The 18,476-nt window shown below is 45.9% G+C and overlaps 3 protein-coding genes and 1 pseudogene across 3 annotated transcripts; 2 read left to right on the plus strand and 2 right to left on the minus strand.

Annotated features, from left to right (window-relative positions):
- Nucleotides 1-782: 782 nt before the first annotated feature.
- On the plus strand, nucleotides 783-1,319 carry LOC140223188 (uncharacterized). Its single transcript, XM_072294733.1, has one exon. It carries the CDS (start codon nucleotides 783-785, stop codon nucleotides 1,317-1,319), a length of 537 nt encoding a protein of 178 aa, XP_072150834.1.
- A 993-nt stretch (nucleotides 1,320-2,312) lies between these two features.
- LOC117860448 (photosynthetic NDH subunit of subcomplex B 1, chloroplastic) lies at nucleotides 2,313-4,707 on the plus strand. The gene is made up of 6 exons (XM_034743739.2): nucleotides 2,313-3,061; nucleotides 3,282-3,472; nucleotides 3,568-3,825; nucleotides 3,919-4,036; nucleotides 4,142-4,227; nucleotides 4,320-4,707. Exons 1-6 carry the CDS (start codon nucleotides 2,459-2,461, stop codon nucleotides 4,492-4,494), a joined length of 1,431 nt encoding a protein of 476 aa, XP_034599630.1. The 5' UTR covers nucleotides 2,313-2,458; the 3' UTR covers nucleotides 4,495-4,707.
- LOC117860447 (probable WRKY transcription factor 4) lies at nucleotides 4,687-10,854 on the minus strand. Its single transcript, XM_034743738.2, has 4 exons — nucleotides 10,263-10,854; nucleotides 8,066-8,733; nucleotides 7,827-7,973; nucleotides 4,687-5,419 (listed from the first exon to the last, which is right to left on the minus strand). The coding sequence occupies exons 1-4, from the start codon at nucleotides 10,761-10,763 to the stop codon at nucleotides 5,026-5,028; spliced, it is 1,710 nt and encodes a 569-aa protein (XP_034599629.1). The 5' UTR covers nucleotides 10,764-10,854; the 3' UTR covers nucleotides 4,687-5,025.
- Nucleotides 10,855-13,523: 2,669 nt separating this feature from the next.
- Nucleotides 13,524-18,476, minus strand: part of LOC117861540 (fatty acyl-CoA reductase 1-like) — a 52,989-nt pseudogene continuing 48,036 nt past the window's right edge.

Here is an 18,476-nt window from a genome sequence, read left to right on the forward strand (position 1 = left end):
ATCAGAAGGCAATCTAGGGTTGCCTCAAGAAACAACTCAGCAAAAATGTAGAGGTCTACGTCGATGACATGGTCATCAAGACCAAAGATGAAGAGAACTTCATCGCTGACCTTGCCCAAACCTTCGATAGCCTCTGGGCCTATCGCTGGAAACTCAACTCGGGCAAATGTGTTTTCGGTGTCCCGTCTGGAAAGCTCCTAAGCTTCATGGTTAGCCAATGCGGCATCCAAGCTAACCTTGTCAAAGTGGATGCCATCAAGAACATGGTGCAGCCAGCTGGCAAGAAGGATGTCATGAAGCTCACATGCATGATAGCGGCCCTTAGCCACTTCATCAGCTAGCTCGGCGAAAAGGGACTCCCCTTCTTCAAGCTGCTCAAGAAGGCGGACAAGTTTGAGTGGGATGACGAGGCCCGCAAGGTCCTCGAGAAACTCAAAACATTCCTCTCCACCTCTTGCATCCTGATGGCCCTGGCCGACCAAGAAACGCTGCAGCTATACATCTCCACAACAACACACGTTGTGAGCACGGTGCTAGTTGTAGAACGTGAAGAACCTGACCACGCCCACATGGTGCAAAGGCCGATATATTACGTCAGCGAGGTCCTGAGCAACTCCAAAGTCCGCTCCACACAGGTCCAGAAATTGCTCTACACAATACTGATCACCTCCCATAATCTGCGTCACTACTTCCAAGCACACAAGATCTGAGTGGTCTCCTCCTACCCAATCGGCGAAATCCTGCACAATAGGGATGTCCATGGCTGAGTCGTCAAATGGTTCATGGAGCTCGGCGAATTCGACATTGACTTCAGCCCGCGTCATGCAATCAAGTCCCAAATCCTGGCGGACTTCATCGCTGAGCGGACTGAGATTCAAGAGCCACCCTCCCTGGAGAGGCCGGAGCACTGGACGATGTACTTCGACGGCACCCTCAACCTTGAAGGGGCCGACGCTAAGGTCCTCTTCATATCCCCCAAAGGCGAGCAGCTTAAGTACGTTCTCCAAATACATTACAAGGCTACAAAGAACGGCGCTGAGTACAAGGCCCTCATACACGGGCTCCACATCGCCGCCTCTCTCGACATTAAGCGCATCCTCGCGTTTGATGACTCCAAGGTTGTCGTTGAGCAGGTCAACAAGTCTTGGGAGTGCACAAAGGAAACCATGGACACCTACTGCGCTGAGGTCCGCAAACTCAAGGCTCACATCGAAGGTCTCGAGTTCCATCACGTCCTCAGAGAACACAACATCGCCGCCGACGTCCAATCCAAGCTCGGCTCGAAACCCGCCCAAGTCCCGGTCGGCGTGTTCGTCTAGAACTTGAGAAAACCATCCATTAAGATCCTGGACCCAGACCAAGCTGTCAGCAACGCCTAGCCTCAGACTGACCCAGTGTCCGCCGATGTCTTTATGATCGAACAATTCTACATGGATATCACATGATACTTGTTGTAAACCGACTTAGATTGCTTTCCATGTAACAACTGACTAGGATTAGATCCTATCCAATTATAACCTAGGTCGTCAGCCTATATAAGGTGGCCAGGGGCACCTCCTAGGGTAATTGACCCCACCTTACGTTAACTCTTTGCACCTGCGATCAGCAATACGATCCACCAGAATACAGACGTAGGGTATTACTCTTCGGAGGTCTGAACCTATCTAAAACCTTATGTCCTTGTGTTACCATTTGAGTTTTTATCTTACGATCTTCCCTGCTTATAAATCTACCACTTGGACAACCCCTGATGAACTGCCAATCATTAAATTCGACACTAAGTTAACTTCTTGTACAGGATGTAAGTGCTAAGCTAGGGCTTTTCCTAGCTATATTAATACGAAGCCAAGAGCCTCAGAAGGCATCTCGTTACACCAAATTCACAGGATCCTCATTTGGATTACCTTGAGGTCATGTTTCAAGTGCCACTGCACAGTAGAATAACGCGACAAAACATACGGCCACACTGTAGCAGCCCTAGTGGCAATGCAAACCACCCGCAGAAAACTAGTTCAAGTTTAGAGATCATTTGGAGTGGATAACTTATGAATAGTTCTGTTCAGGTGGTCAAACCAACTCCGGACCAGAATATGAATTCACAGGATTATTTGGTGCACAGTGTGATGGATTACAAGATTGGGGCACTTGGCTTTGAGCTGCCACATCAGCACTCAACGTCTCAACCAAATGAGAAAAGAGCACAAAAAACCAAAACTCAGATGCATGCCAGCATCAGCAATTCCGCATGCACTTTATCCCTCGTCCACACATCCAGGCTCAAACCCAACCTCTTCTCCCTCCACTCTTCCCTCATCCAAAGGGAAAAAAAGGACCCGGAAAAGAAACAGTCACAGACAGATACCAGCACCAACAATATCCAAATTATTCCGAAGCTAGCAGCAGCTCATCGACACGCTCAAGAGCAAGAGCTAGCAAGTGAGCAAGAAGGAAGCCCGCCATGCAGACGCCAGCCATGTCGACGTCCATGGCCGCCACGCCCACGACGACCCGTGCCGTGGCGCCGGCGCCGGCGGCAAAGTCCCCCGCGCCACGGCAATACTGCAACCACCTCCTCCCCTCCGCCACCAGCCACCGCCGCCGCCGCGGCAGCGTCGTGGCGCGGTCGGCGAAGAAGAGGAACCCGTGGCTGGACCCGTTCGACGACGGTCCCGACGAGGAGTTCGACTACCAGGGCATGTTCGCCGGCGGGAAGCAGGAGGAGGACCCGCGGCCGCCCGAGGACCCGGCGAACCCCTACGGGTTCCTCCGGTTCCCGCAGGGGTACAACCCGGAGCTGGACAGCCTGGCGTCCAAGGTCCGCGGCGACGTGCGCCGCGCCTGCTGCGTGGTGTCGGGTGGCGTCTACGAGAACGTGCTCTTCTTCCCCGTCGTGCAGATGCTCAAGGACCGGTACCCCGGCGTGCTGATCGACGTGGTGACGTCGGCGAGGGGGAAGCAGGTCTACGAGATGTGCAAGAACGTCAGGTACGCCACCGTCTACGACCCCGACGACGACTGGCCGGAGCCCGCCGAGTACACTCACCAGCTCGGCATCCTCAAGGTACGTCTCTTGGACTTGGGATTGGTCGAGCAATCCTCTGTTGCAATTATGAGCTAGTGACAGAATTTGATGAGTAAATTGTGGATAGTAGGCACAAACTTTTTGAATATAGTGTTGCATTTGAAGTGCTAAACCTGGCCACTTTGTGCTGCTCTTAATTAGCCTCATCCCAACATCTTGATTTGGCTGAATCTCGTGATGTTGTCGTTGCAATTTGCAGAATAGATACTATGATTTGATCCTGTCGACGAGGCTGGCCGGGATCGGGCACGCGCTCTTCCTCTTCATGTCGTCGTCGCGGGACAAGGTCGGCTACGTTTACCCCAACGTCAACAGCGTCGGTGCGGGGCTGTTCCTCAACGAGATGTTCAAGGCGCCGACCACCAACCTCTCAGACGGCGGCTACCACATGTAAGGTTTTACAGTTCCCTGTGAATGTTTAGACAAATTATTAAGCGAATTTTGAAACTTTTAACAAAATTCCAAGTAACACTCGATCCAACCAGGTACACGGAGATGCTGGAGTGGATCGGCCGGCCGGCGAAGAACGTGCCCCGGCAGCCGACGCCGCCGCTGCGGGTGTCCATCTCCAAGAAGCTGCGGGCGTACGTGGAGGGCAAGTACAGCCGCGCCGGCGTCGAGAAGGGTAAGTACGTCGTCGTCCACGGCATCGCCTCCGACTCCGTTGCCAGCATGAAGTCCAGGGGCGACGACGACTGCCTACTCCCCCTCGAGCACTGGGCTCAAATTGCCAAGGAGATCAGGTTCACCGTTCGCTTCCCATTTTACTCTCTCTCTTGTCATCGTGAATCAGTGACGTGCAGTGAGTAATGGCACCGTCTTTTATTAACTTGCAGCTCTGACGACAAGGGGCTGAAGCCTCTGTTCGTGATCCCCCATGAGAAGCACAGGGAGGAGATTGAGGAGGAGGTGGGGGAGGACACCAACATCCTGTTCCTCACTACCCCAGGCCAGGTAGGCGGCTATTGACTCCTTGAACGAATCTTCATGTTGCAGAGTACAACATTTCAGTCTTTCAGAGATGGCTTAAAAAGTTCTCTCCATGCCTTCTTTGTCCAGCTCACCTGCCTCATCAATGACTCCGCCGGAGTCGTCGCGACCAACACCGCCGCCGTCCAGCTCGCCAATGCCCGCGACAAGCCATGGTGCGGAGGAAACTGAACTCACCATAGCTACCAGTGTTTGCAGTTGTTAGTTCCTCTTCCTCATGCCACTCCGGTCTCTGTTATTTTGCCAGTGTGGCGCTGTTCTCCTCGGCTGAGAAGGCGAAGCTGTTCCTGCCGTACGTCGAGGATAAGGGGAGCTGCACCGTCATTGCATCGGCAACAGGGAAGCTGATCGACATCGACATCGAGGCCGTGAAGAAGGCAGTGAAGGACTTCGAGCCCGCTCCAAGCTTCGCATTGGCATAACAGTACATAGAGATTCACAGAGAATTTATATGAGCCACAAAGCTGGCAACAAGATTTCAGTGTCTTTCGCAATTTCAATTCAGCACTAATGCCATTTCTAGATTAGTATAAGAATCAGAGGGATTCCACACACAATGTTGCAGCTATTACAACTGCAAATACCAGACAATGCGCTTTCTGGTGCCATACCGATAAATTAATCACCATATCTCAGATCAGCTATGCAATAAATGGAACTAGAACATACAGCACACAATGTTCTGAAGAAGAACACCCCACACGTCATCTGGTCTCTTCGTTGCTTAGCCTCAGGTAAAGAAATACAGTACCTATACACACTAGGGATTGAAATTCTATACAGGTACACGACCAGTCATGGCTTCCAGAACCTAAATGCTTTCTCAACTGTTCCCCAGTGCTCCACGGAATGCCGAACACCAACCCTCACCTCATACACAAGCTAACACAATAACAGAACCAATAAATATCACAGGCTAATACGTCAATAGAATCACCCTATCTCAACCGAACTCAGCTGTTTTGGACAGGAACTGCAGCGGAAGTTTCTTTCAGAACAGAGTTCTTCATGTCGTCGGAATTAGTTTTGATGCTGAGCAGCGTTTGTGCAGATTCGAGTGCCTTCTCACCTCCAAATTCCAAAGTTGTCTCCTTATCAGACACACCGTTGGCATCCTTCTGAGTGATGGTTGGAGGTCTCTCATCTGCTGTTGTGATTGATGTGCTGGGTTGCTCAATGGCTGCCACTGGTTGACTGATCGCAGAAACAGGTATGCTGTTGCTTCTAAATGGTTCATCATGGTTGTGTTTACCTTCGTAAGTTACAACGATATTGTTGACATCATCTGGTGCCTTTTCCACATGCTTACGGACAGGACACCCACCATGTGTGCAGCGGTAATAACTCCTGCGAGGTTGGTTCAGAGAGCAATTTAATTAAAACAGCACCTAGTGAAACAGGGCATATCGGCAGAACATAAACAAGGATTTGAGGAAGAATGCGCAAAGAAAAGCTTAATATACTAGTTTCGTGGACATGAAATTGCTAGTAATGCGAAATCGCTAGTACCAAAGTCATGTCTGACAACAAGTGCCACCAGGAATCCAGGAGCAGACGCGACCACATTAGTCAGAATCTACAATTAGTTAGTTGAGATTTGTTTGGTTAGGAATAGATTAAGTTTGTTAGGAATAAACTGTTTACCGTAGCTTGGTCATTAAGTTTGGCAGATTACATACATGCCTGCAGCCAATCATGCTGTTTGAGGGCCAACATCAGCTCCCTCATCATGGGTGAGAAATCAGCCAAGGAACGGCCGGTGACAACCCACACTACTTGATCTGTCACTGCCGCATGGCCGTGACAGGCGTAACTAAATTTTGTATTTGAGACACAGTACAGTTAGTGAATTTGTGTATTCACTCATTGGCAAGTTTTTGTTGGTAATTGGAAACTACTTGCGCCATGGTAGTGAGAGTTTATGCAGCATATCACAAAGGAAAATGCAACTATAATATATTCTGAATATATGAAAGCTATTACAGAAGACAGCTAAGAAAAATGAACAGGGAAATTTTGACCCTTAGACAATATGTGATTATACCAACAGAAACAATGCACAGATTGGAACAAATAATTAAATGACTTATTTTCAACCACAAACCAATCAACAGAACTGAGCGCTATCACTTTTAGTTTAAGTTGTCATACAGAACATCAAGTGCACAATGGAGGTTCCCCACCTGGCTCCCAATGTGTCTCCACTATCCATCTAGTACAGCAATTTCCACAGCTCAATGCTGTTATACAAACACCTTTCCTTTAAATTACCACACAAACCTCCCTCATATTTTAGTTGAACCCAAACTCGATGCACATTGCAAGCGGAAGATCTTGCAGGATCACATTAACAGGCATATGCAGTTATGCACAGCATAATCACTATATATTTAAGGGATCAACACCTTAATTCCTGGTCAATGGGATAGCTGGCCAAGCATTATATAGAGGGAGGATCATAGCCTTTTCTTAAGTGTGATAACAGTGAGGTTGGATAGCTATTTTACAAGAACAAATAAGAACAAAATTAAATAGCACCTACATAGACCAATTAGTTATGCACTTCGAATATCAGTTTATCCTAATCAAAAGCTTGTTCATTACGATATTCCAAAAGAACACAAGAGTAATGGCAACCAAACATTTGCAAAGATTAAAAAAACCTTTATCACTAACAAAGATTAAGACTTCATGAGCATCAAACCCATAGCAGTAGCCTGAAACTTGTTGAAAGATATTTGCAGGATTAATTTGCATGTGCATCCTTAACACCAAGGCCTAGTGGGCTACAGGTGCACACAGACTTGGGACCAAATGAATATATAACAATGTGGCACAGGAAAGGTACTTATTAATTGTTATAAGCCCTTTTGCTTCTTACATATCAGAGTCTAAAATCTTACGCAACTTGCTTAAAAGATAAGAGCAAATTTCACAAAACTACAACTATTTCTGCCTTTAGTAACATGTTGTGTGGTGATAAAACAGAGCAAGAATAGTAGTAATTTCATGTAAAAGTTGCAGTTTTTAGTAGTTAGATGTAAATAGCTACAGTTTATGAGATTTACTCTTCACGGCTACAGTCCATAAATTTAGTTTCTGTTTTGACAGTTAAAGTCAAGCTTTTCTTTGTTGCCATCCATTAATGCTTTCCATTTCAACGATATACTAATTCATATGCTATTCATTCTCATAGACCAAGCTTCTAGACTTATCTACACACGTCAAAGAAACTTTCTAGTACAGTAGTTTTGCAGATGTTGCTACTATATGGTAATACAAATAAATGCTCAAAGCCTAATCCTGGAGACCAAGGCACAAATGCGTCCATTTTTTATTTTGAATATTTCATTCTTACACCAGAAATTCAGTTTCTAGAAGCACCATCAGATGTAATGTGCACGGTCAATTTTAAGCATAAGGGATGAAAAGTTTTTCTAAATTATCAAACCAAAATACTAACAACAGGCTCAATGCAAGAATCCATTACACAAATGTTGAGATCAGAACAAAATCCAACCCCTTAGTATAGCTGGGGAAAACTAAAAGAAAAGTAACCGCAAAAGGAGGTAATAAGCCTCCATAGCTACAAATAAGAGATACAAAATATCACAGCAGCATATAGAAAATGGGTCAAGAACTCAACTTTGAGAATCTGAAGTAACAGTACACTATACTGATTTTAAATAGGATGGCGTAAAATTGCTCTGTATCAGTTGTCTATTGCATTAACAATAAATGAGAGGCTTCCCACCTGGGGTTTGGATTTCCCTTGACAATTTTCTGTCCATACTTGCGCCATCTGTATCCATCACTCATCTTTCCAGCCTGCACAATAATCTTTTGCTCTCTGACAGTTCTGAGAACTGGGGTTAAGTTAGGTGCTGTGGTTTCAATCACCCTGCTCAAAGAACATAATAGAGGAAACAAAAGGTAAGAACCAACTAATTAACATAAACATAAACAAAGCAAATAGTGCAACAATATAATGACCTTCGCTTCGGTAGGGGTTCTGCACTAGGATGTTCATCCTCAGATTTGTTACCAGCATCACCTTCGCAATCACTCGAGCAAAAGAGCTGCTGCTCAGAGGTTTCTGAGACAGAACTATGGTCCAATTTATAGGTGGTAGGTGCACTGGATTCTAAAATTTCTGTATTCACAAGTCTCAAGGTTTCACCTCCAGAGGGAACACCAATAGGAGTCACTTTTTCTTTTGCAAATCTGGTTTTTGGAGGTGGATCATGATTATGAGCTCCCCTATAAATGATTTCCACAACACGGCCATCAGGGCAATGCTCAACCTTCTTTTTAGCCGAACAACCTGAGTTGGTGCATCTATAGTAGCTCCTTGAATTCTCACTACTTTTCACCTGCTTCTGACCATATTTCCTCCAGTTGAAGCCATCAGCCACCATATTTACAACAGCATGGTGGGGTGATTTTGGCTCAGATGAAAATGGCTTGTCTGCTAATTGTCTACAAACATTCCCTTCAGCTACTGACGGTGATTGCTGCAGTGGTACTATAGATCTTGGTGTTATATAAAATGGACTTGATGGAGCTTCTGAACATCCAGATGTGGTTGGGGATTGCATGTGCATTTGCGCATGTGCTGTTACACTCGCCAAAGCTGCTTGATGAGTCATTGCAAACTGACCCTAAGATTAAAAAAAAAGAGAGAATTTTACAAACGAAGTAGTCCACCAAAATAAAGCCCTATATAGAACTGGGGGGTAATATGATAGCACACACAAGACATGAAAACCAAGTAGCAAGCAGTGCATTTATAGTAATGTCCTATGAGGCATGCTATAGGTCTGTATGAAAGCTTAATAACCTATGTACATCACTGACAGAGATCTGCCAAACTAAAATTTGAGTGAGTACTACACAAACAAAAAAAGGAACACGGGAATTCAAGATATTGTGATATATTGAACAAGATTAATCCAGCCCTTTGCCACATGAAACAGAAGATATTGCATTGTAAGATAACAAAGATACTATTACCTTGCATAAGAATGTCATCTATAATATAAAGTTGTGTGCTCATATCAAGGAAAGCACTGCCTGGATTCAAGGTTTGAAAATTTTGGTAACCAGTAATCGACCAATCACCCAACTTAGAGGTAACTATTGGTATAATGGGGAATAATCTGGCCTAACCGTTGATTTTACAGTAAATGGTACAGGCACCAATTCCTTGTATATGGTTGAGTATACCCTTTTTTTAAACCCTGCCTGGATTGCTATTATGTTACAAGAAACTACAAACTCCCACAGAAACATGTTTATGTGTAAATATGACATAATTTTTAAAGCAAAAAAATTAGGGTTTTCTAAAGTTTGCTTTTTGTTAGTTCTCTTCAACAACAGACAATCCTCCCTACTCAACAATTTATTGACAGTTCAGTGAGTTTGCAACATATTCAGTCACTTTGTCATCATCTTATGCAATTCTAACACCTCGTGGTGTAAAGAAGACATGTCGTTTTCCCCTGTTTTGAATCCATGTGGTAAGTAAGTTGCCTTATGCAGGGACTAAATATGTTGCAGGAATATCACTCAACTCTCAGCAATAAATGATTTAACTACAGAACTGCAGCATAATTGCAAGGCCTACCAGAATAACTGCACAAGAACCTGTGAATATTATGGAACTCCAATCTGTTTATGTCGCTACTACTTTTTATTATACTTCTGATTCAGTACAAAGGCTAGAAACACAAACCAACTATCAGTTTGACGACATGTGAATTAACTACAAGGGCACCAATTTCAGAAGATGGTAAAGCAATAAAAACGACAACAAAAGGAAGAAGATCTGCAGCAGTACACAGCTGCACTTAAAAGTTAGAGCATGACTTTAAGGCATGTCACTTTCATAACCACACCAGTGTCAAACCTCCTCTAGATTGTATTGCCACAACATCTGTAATTCCAATCTAGCATATACCTAGAATTGCATACATGTGACCTAAATAATCAGCACCGTTTCTGGCACTGGCCATCATAGGTGACATCATACTACGTTTAACATCAGTTCTAATTGGCTAAGTAGGATATGAAATCAAGTATCACTATGTCCACGAACGAATCAACACAGAAATGCGCACTTAGAAACTTCATCCACAGCCCATCTATAGAGAAAGATACACGCATAGGGAGCGAGGAACAGCAGACGCACCGCGAACCCCGGAGGCGCGATGAAGCACGGCACGGCCACCACAGGCACCGCGAGGATAGGCGTCTCCGCGCTGGCCCCGGCCGGCCGCCGGGTCGCCTTGACCTCCTTCTCCGTCCCCTCCACCTTCACCACCGCAAGCACCTTGCCCTTCGCATCCACCTTCTCCTTCTCTTTCGTCTCCTCCTTATCCTGCTTCGCACCCTTCCCCTTATCCTCCTCCAACCGCTTCTCCTTCGTCTCATCCCCCATCTCCTTCTCCCCTTTCTTCCCCTCCTTCGGCTTCGCCTCCGCCTCTTTCTCCGAGTCCTCAGTGGGCGTCGCCCCAGGGGCTTCCGGCGGCGGGCGCGTCTCCACCTCAGCCGCCGAAGCCTCCTGGGACGGGAGCTTCACCTCAGCCGTACCCTCCGGCGGCGGCGGGCGCGCCTCCTCCACCTCGACCGCCGCCGCCGGGGCCGGGCACTTATCGTCGGCCGGCGCCGGCTCCGGATCGCTGTCAGCCATGGAGGGGAGGTGGGGAAAGCTAGGGTTTGGAAGGCCGGAGAGTTCGAGAGGTGGGTGAGAAGAAGAGGAAGAGGAGGGGGAGCTTTTTGACTGACATTGACCGCAGCAGAGAGGTTGTAGTAAAAGCCGGAGGAGGAGTGGGAGAGAACGGAATGGGACGGGAGCGGGAACGGGAGCGGGAGCGGAAGGACGGAGGGGTGACGGCCGTTACGGTTCCAGGAGACGGCACGGAAGGGAAGGGGTAACGGTCGTGCCTTACCCTGTGTTGGTTTCGGGACGAGGTGGAATGGGTTGGGTTAATTCTACTTTTATGGGTTAGGTTTAACATCTCGTGTTTGGATGAAAGGGATGGGTTTATTCCAGTCTTTTATTTGGTTGAAAGGGTTGAGAGAAATGGGTCAGATGCCATTTTAACACCGTTAGCAACGGGTCCCACCTGTCAGCTGCGGGGCCATCTTTTCTTTTTTTACCTCAGCTTATCTTCTTCATCCTCCCTCCACTCGTCCGATCCTCCACGCCGCCCGATCCCTCTCCTAGCACAGGCCGGCGTTGGTCGCCCCTCCCTCTTCACTGCACAGGTGCGCCGGCCGCAGGCCGCCGCCCCTCCCTCTTGCGCCGTCTGGCCCTCTCCCTCCCCACGATGCTAGTGCCCCCGCCCCAACCTACCCGGTGGCTGGGCTTGAGCTCATCCGGCCACGGCGGGGCTCAAGCTTGCTCGGCTGGCGACGCGGGGCTCTAGGCGCGTGTCGACCTCCAGGAGCGGACGGAGAGCAACGCCGTTGATGTGAATCGAGTGCGTCCGCTTGTTTTTGAGCGGATGCATTCGACCCGCGTCTAAAAGGAATATTCCCTCCTGGGTCCGACCCAATCCAGATGCATTTTCAACGGACGGGTCACTATCCAGGACCGAACGGTCAATTTGATGTGAGTTTAAAGATACAACAAAAACCAATTGAGCAATAACAGCAGAATGGCACAAACCAAAATCAGATCAAGCACTCTCAATGTTTCAACATCTCACCTATCAGCCTCACGCAAAAAATGCACCTGGTGGCAGCGAAGATCCAGCAGTTGCCTAATGGTAGAATTCAAGGTGCCAATTTGCATTTACTCAATCCGCAAAAAAACGCATCAAAATCTGCTTCCTCTCTCATTGAGCTACTTCTCTTCTATATACGTTATTAGGCCTATTCACCGGGTTGGTGCCAACTCGTTCAACCCACTGAAGTAGTCCATATAAACCGGCTACACGGTTTCCATCCGGGTAAACCGTAGTTTGAACCAATCAACACGTGCAAAGAGCTCGTCGGCGACCACGCAGCGGCATCGACGGCCGCTCTTGCGCGAGTACCATAGGTTATGATGGTGGACACCCCCTGGACATGCTCCTTGCTCGAGCAGTGCCTCATCAACCCCAAGGAAGCTAGTGAAATCAAGCTGGGTCAACATCTCGCCTAATCTGTAAATCGATGTGACGAGTGGCAAGCAATTTCCAAATGAATTGGGGAAGGGACGGGAGAGTCCGGTCTTGCACCAACTGCCACTGCCTTCCTGCCGGTGATGTCTTTGGCGAGTACGGAGCTGCTCGTTGCCGCCGATGACGTGATGGAGAGCCGCTCGCAGCTGCCAATGAGTTCCGTTGTCCCTGGTTTTAAACCATACAAACCCGCAAACCAACCTGCCTAACCCGTAATCATGCGATTTGATTTGAGAAACTGCTTAAACTCATGTTAAACCGCTGTTGAACAGACTTAACGTTATCGACCTCTTCCCTTCTCAATCAGTCATGTCAAAATCATTATCTTCCGAGCTTTCTTCGCTCGGAGAGCAGATTTTTTTTAACGATTGTGCGCTATTTCATTAATTAAAGGAGTTTACAAGCAGTCGTTCCGAGCGGAGCACCTACAGGAGCGAGCATAAAATAAATTAAATTTATATAACACCAAATGATCTCAAATGCCGCCGATCAGCGCAGCCATGTGCCTAACCCCACTAACTCCTAGGCGCGAGCTTCTTCTCTGATCTTGCCCATTAGGGTCAGTGTCGATTTCTCCTTTGTTGGAACATACGCGCGCTTATCTCACCAAGAGTATAACCAAGCGCCACCCCTTCTTTGGCACTCTAGACCTTGCTACTAACATGCTCCACCAATCGGCTACTGCAAGGCTTTGACCCCACTCATCCGGTCTGATTTGGGTATATCCTGTCCAGTCGGCCACCATTTTCCAAAATTTCAGTGAATAATGATAGCCAGCCACCATTTTCCAAAATTTCAGTGAATAATGATAGCCAGCAAGCAGGTGGTGCGCCGTCTCCGGGTCTCTCCTACACAGCGGGCAGCAAGCAGCCCTCGTCCAACCGCGCGTGGCCAAGCGGCCGGAGGTCCACATCCTATTTGGTATTATCAGGCACGCAAAGAATTTGCATTTAGCCGGTACCCAAGGCTTCCAAATGAGTAGAACTGGGCTAGATCCCGCGTGCCTAATGAACTGTGTGCACGGTACGCAGAGGAGGCTGTGTTCGTGCCAAATTGAGTGAACTTCTAGATTATTTGATTCTCATTTTCGGATGTGGTAGGTGTTGCTCGGCTCGGGGCACTGCGGGAATTAAACAACCTTCCTTTATTTAGCTTGGGTCGCTACATATATGATTTTTGTTACAATAGACACAATAGTACATAACCCAGAGCTCATTATTTTCGTTCGTAGAACCACACACATTTTTATATCAAATGCGTATTGTAATCTAGGAAAGATACGGTGAAATGTGAGCTCAATTCACATTATTCACATTAATCCTATAGGTACTTGACCAAACTGGGGACGTGGACCCTGCGGAAATAGTCATCCCAATCGATCATTTTGGGATCGAAGCCAAAGTCATATCCCTTGCTCTTGACTTGCTCCTTGTTTTTCATCGCAGCCCTCAGCCTCTCCGTGTTCATGTCATCAAAGCTTGAAAATGATCCCAGAATATGGAACACATTGAACCGTGAGCCATCACAAAATGGTGAGCTGAACATAATACCTCTTTTTATACTCCAGAAAATGGATTGCTTTCTTACCACCCTCTGTAAAAGACGTATGGAGCACAGAACTTCGCAAGAAGCATGGTGTAGTTGTAGTTCCGCCTGAGCTTCTTGTAGCGCCACGAGAACGCACCACAAAAAGCAATGTTCAGTAGGCGAAGGATCTGAGAGTTGCCAGAAATGAATCCAATTCAATATTGATCGCTCAAGTAGAAATGAGCAGAAGGAATTCACAACAGTAGATAGCAAGTTAGCACCTCCAAGGGAAGCTTGCATGAGATGGCCATGTACGCGTGGAACCTTGAGAGGGAGCTGAAGAAGTGCATCCTGCTGAGCCGGACAGCCTCACCATTCTCCCGGATGCACGACGGGTTGTCAAAGAAATAGCGGTGGAATGACTCCACGGAAGTGCCGTAGGACAGTGGGTTGCTCACCGAGGACGTGATGTGGTAGATGTTTTGCGCCAACTCCTCCGAGTGCGCTGCCGTCACCACCATCATAGCATTCACCACCATGTCCCTCGGGATCTGTTCAAAGCATGCAGAGCACCCGGGTTCGTTTGCTAATACCGATAAAACAATTCTACATATATGCAGGTAGATTAATTTAGTTCAGTTCTTTAGATTGATGCATTGTTTGTAAACTCACCACGTCAACTATCAAAGTGAAGTCGGCCAAGAAGGATGACAAGGTCTGCTTGGTGTAACCGATAATAACTTAGTCGATTGTCCTGTAAAATTATTAAGGCAACCAAATTCAGTATATACTATACTAACATGAAAAAGTGCTAACAATTGGATATCTGCAACTGGTGAATTTGTAGAGTTTGGTAACCTGACTCCTTCGATCCATCCAGGCAAGGGCTTGGTCAGGACACTGGTTATGATGCTTGGCCGGACAATGACAACAGGAGGTCGCGTCTCAGGTGCCCCAGCAGCATCTCCCCCATTGCCTTGGTGAAAACATAGGTGTCTGGCCACCCCAAATCCCTTGCCCTTAAGTTAGTTTATTGCACATATTCACGAAAGGAAAATGTATTAGACATGCAATATTGTAAGCTTAACATGATTTTCTGACGAGTTGATTCTTTTGAGACCAAGCTCCTTCATGGTTCTCTTGCCATGCCATTCTGAATAGCAATTAGCTTCCTGTTCTCTCCTAGTCTCTCTGATCAGATTTATCTCATATTTGATATCCAAGTCCGTGCCTTCCTTCAGGGCATCGCCCATCATTAGTGGTTTCTCTATTAGTGTTCCCTCTTGCATACCAGCTACGTACATAGGCTGGTAAAGTAATGTAATCACTACATAGAATGAATTGAGAATGGAAGAACATAGGATTACACCTTCCTACCAGTTGAAACATGAAGCAGCATCTTGAGATTAGTACATCTCTTTGCAAATTCGCATGTGTGCTTGGATCCTAAGATGTTCACATAGAAAGCCACACCATATCTACAAAATAGTCACAAGCTGACCTGTTACTATAGCAAAATGCTATAGCGAAGAAATTCAACAACGGATAAATTCCTCAAACCTTTCAAAAAAATTTGTAGTTGCAGCTCCATTGACAATGATGTCAATTTCATTAGACAATTCTGTCACTTGCATTCGATAGCCTCAAGTTCTCATACATGCTATCTCCTGCCAAAGGGCAAACCTTTTCTTCAATGAAATCTTCAAACCCATTACCATGTTTTTCCTTCAAAACATGGAAGATATCCTGATAGGTACCCGCTAGGGTTGATTCCTGATCTTTCGATGAGAGGACGTGGGATAGTTCGACTGGTGGATGTCCTCATCATCCTCCCCTTCTTGCATTTGAGTTGTCCTCGACTTAAACTCTACTTCTTCTCCCAAATATGGCTTCAGATACGCAATGTTAAATGTGGGATTAACCACAAAATCTGCAGGTAGATCTAGCTTATATGCATTATCATTAATTTTCTCTAACACTTTAAATGGTCCATTAGCCCTAGGCATCAATTTAGACTTTCTCAATTCAGGAAACCTATCATTTCTCAAGTGCAACCAAACTAAATCTCTAGGTTCAAAACATAGTTGTTTCATGTAGTTTTAACATCAATTCAGCACACTTAGTAGCATCAAAATTTAGTTTTTCAGAAGATGGCAAAGGCATCAAATCAATAGGAGCACGAGGTAAGAAACCATAAACAATCTGAAATGGGCACATCTTTGTAGTAGAATGCAGCAAACGATTATAAGCAAATTCAATATGAGGCAAACAATTCCCACATCTTAATGTTCTTCTTTAAAATAGCCCTTAACATAGTAGACAAAGTTCTATTTACAACTTCAGTTTGACCATCAGTTTGGGGATGACATTGTGGCGGAACCGCTCTAATTAACTTAGCTAAAGCACAATTAAGTCGCCTAACACGCGATCATGTGCCTTAATCAAGTTAACTCGGTAGTCCGTCGGATTTCATCCGATAAACCACTCCACAGAACTGAGAAAGCATAGCTCACACGAAGGTGAGTGGTTACAGAGAATACAATAGATCATCCAAATTAAACAAGTGCATTAATTTATTACAACACCAGGTTCAAAATTCAAACATAATTTGCAGAGTTCTTAAGCAGTGGAAATAAACAAACGGAAGCTAGCGCCGATGTCGGACGTCATGACGAGATCACTCATGACATCAGTGGTCCCGGTCCTCGCCGTCCGAGGAGGGGTCCCACTCGACCGTCCACCTAGGAGGAAGCTGGGGAGGTCAAGTGCCACTAGCGGTATACTCAGGGGCGTCAACATCACCTGAAAAGATATGCCACAACAAGGCTGAGCGACTACGCTCAACAAGACTTAACCGACCGGTGGTTCTGATCCACCAACGCCTAGACATGCAAGCTCTTTGGCTCTAGGGTTTGTTTTGCTAAAAGCAACTACTGTAGGTCCTTACTTTCAACATTTTAGCCCCAGGTTCTAACTTCATTTACTTGTCTACGTTGGCAACTACACTAAACAAGCATAATTTCTCGAACAATTAATGACAAGCATTAACATTAGAATCATCAAGTCCGTTCTTACTCAGTGTAGCATAGTGATCAAGTAGTCCCAAATGTAAGAGGTAGATGAATTGATTCGAATTTCTTAACCATGCATGGCGAATCTAATCTCACGACATCCGCGCACCACGAAGGGTCGCTTCACTTGTTCGCCGTCCCCATCAATTCCCAGACCCGTATCAGGCCCACTTCCCTTGGTACAAGGCTCCATAGACCCGGCCTCTGCCGTTCTATGACCGCTTGTCACCACATGCGGCCGCAAGGGAATTTCATTCCAGAGACAGTGGAATGAACCGCTCACATCCTGGTTCAATCAGGTACTAGGCTTCCCAATCCCATACTAGGTATGAGATTAGTACTTTCAAATACTTGATCACAAACACTATCACATTTCGACCTTAGTCCAATTTCAAGTAGATAGACGGGGCAATCCACCGACCACCAAAATAGTTCACAGAGCCCTACCCCGTCCATCGTCCTTATAGTTGCAGCATAAGTAAAGCAATCAACTCCTATAACTCGCGAGTGACAGAAAATCATTCGACTTTTACCAAGTCCTATTTAAGCATTGCAACTACTCGGCCTATCATACTAGTTGTCAGATCAAAGGGCACTAATTCATGCATCTACGGTTTCAAGCAATTCCTAAAAAACGTAAATGCACAATCAAACAACCAATTATGTTGCAAGTAGTTAAAGATAGGGATTTATGCTCCGGGGCTTGCCTTCAAGCGGGGCGGTAGCGAACTGGTCTTCGGTGTGCTCGAGCTCGGCTCCTGCAGGTGGCGGCTCAGCTATGACTCCATCTTCTGGTGCCGGGTGAAGCTCGTAGGTTCCGTCTGCGAGGTTCAGCTCTATACGAAATGCAATGCATCAAGTTAAAATCTCCACTTCTCATAGAACGCAAACACAATTTAGTGCTGAAGAAGAAGTTATATAGGCCACATTCACCTAGACAAGATTCTGAACTTTCTTTATTTACATGAAGAAGGTAGGGTGTGGTATAGGCCAGGGTTGGTTTGATGGCGATTGTGTACATATATGTAACATCACTTTGTTAAGCTTTAGATCAGAAAGTTATCCTATTTCTGAATGTTCTTCTGTACCTCTTCCAATACAACCTTTATTACCTTAAGGTAGCTGGTATTTAACTATTTTTGTGAAAAGGTGACGTTTTCTATGCATTTACCCCATTTATTCTTCTCTAAACAGGAAAGGGGTTCACCTATGTAATTGTAACAACTCTGCCTTAATTTGGTGTACTTAAACCTAAACCAGTTGTTAGTTGCTAAATGAAAGAGGTAACATGTCCTTTTTGACCCTAAAAAGCTCCTTTTGGAGTTTAATTTAAAACTTGAGTTTTTGTTTGCAAACTTGAATTTTTTCCCAAATAAGAGTTGTAAAACTTTTAATTTAAAACAACTTTTGTTAAAAGAACTTTGGCTATTTCTGCTCAGAAGCTATCCTAAAGTCGACTCAAAGATAGCCAAACCTCTGAAATCCTACCCACTCGGCTGAATTGCCTAAGTCTGAAAACTGTGGTTTTTGGCAAACCTTGGCTCGAGTTATCCCCAAATCCTTCAAAATCTGAGCAAATACCTATAATAAAGTTTGAACTATGACCTGAGTTCTACAAGTTTGCTTAAGGGGTTTTCG

This window comes from Setaria viridis, chromosome 6, assembly GCF_005286985.2.
Source record: "Setaria viridis chromosome 6, Setaria_viridis_v4.0, whole genome shotgun sequence".
NCBI lineage: Eukaryota > Viridiplantae > Streptophyta > Magnoliopsida > Poales > Poaceae > Setaria > Setaria viridis.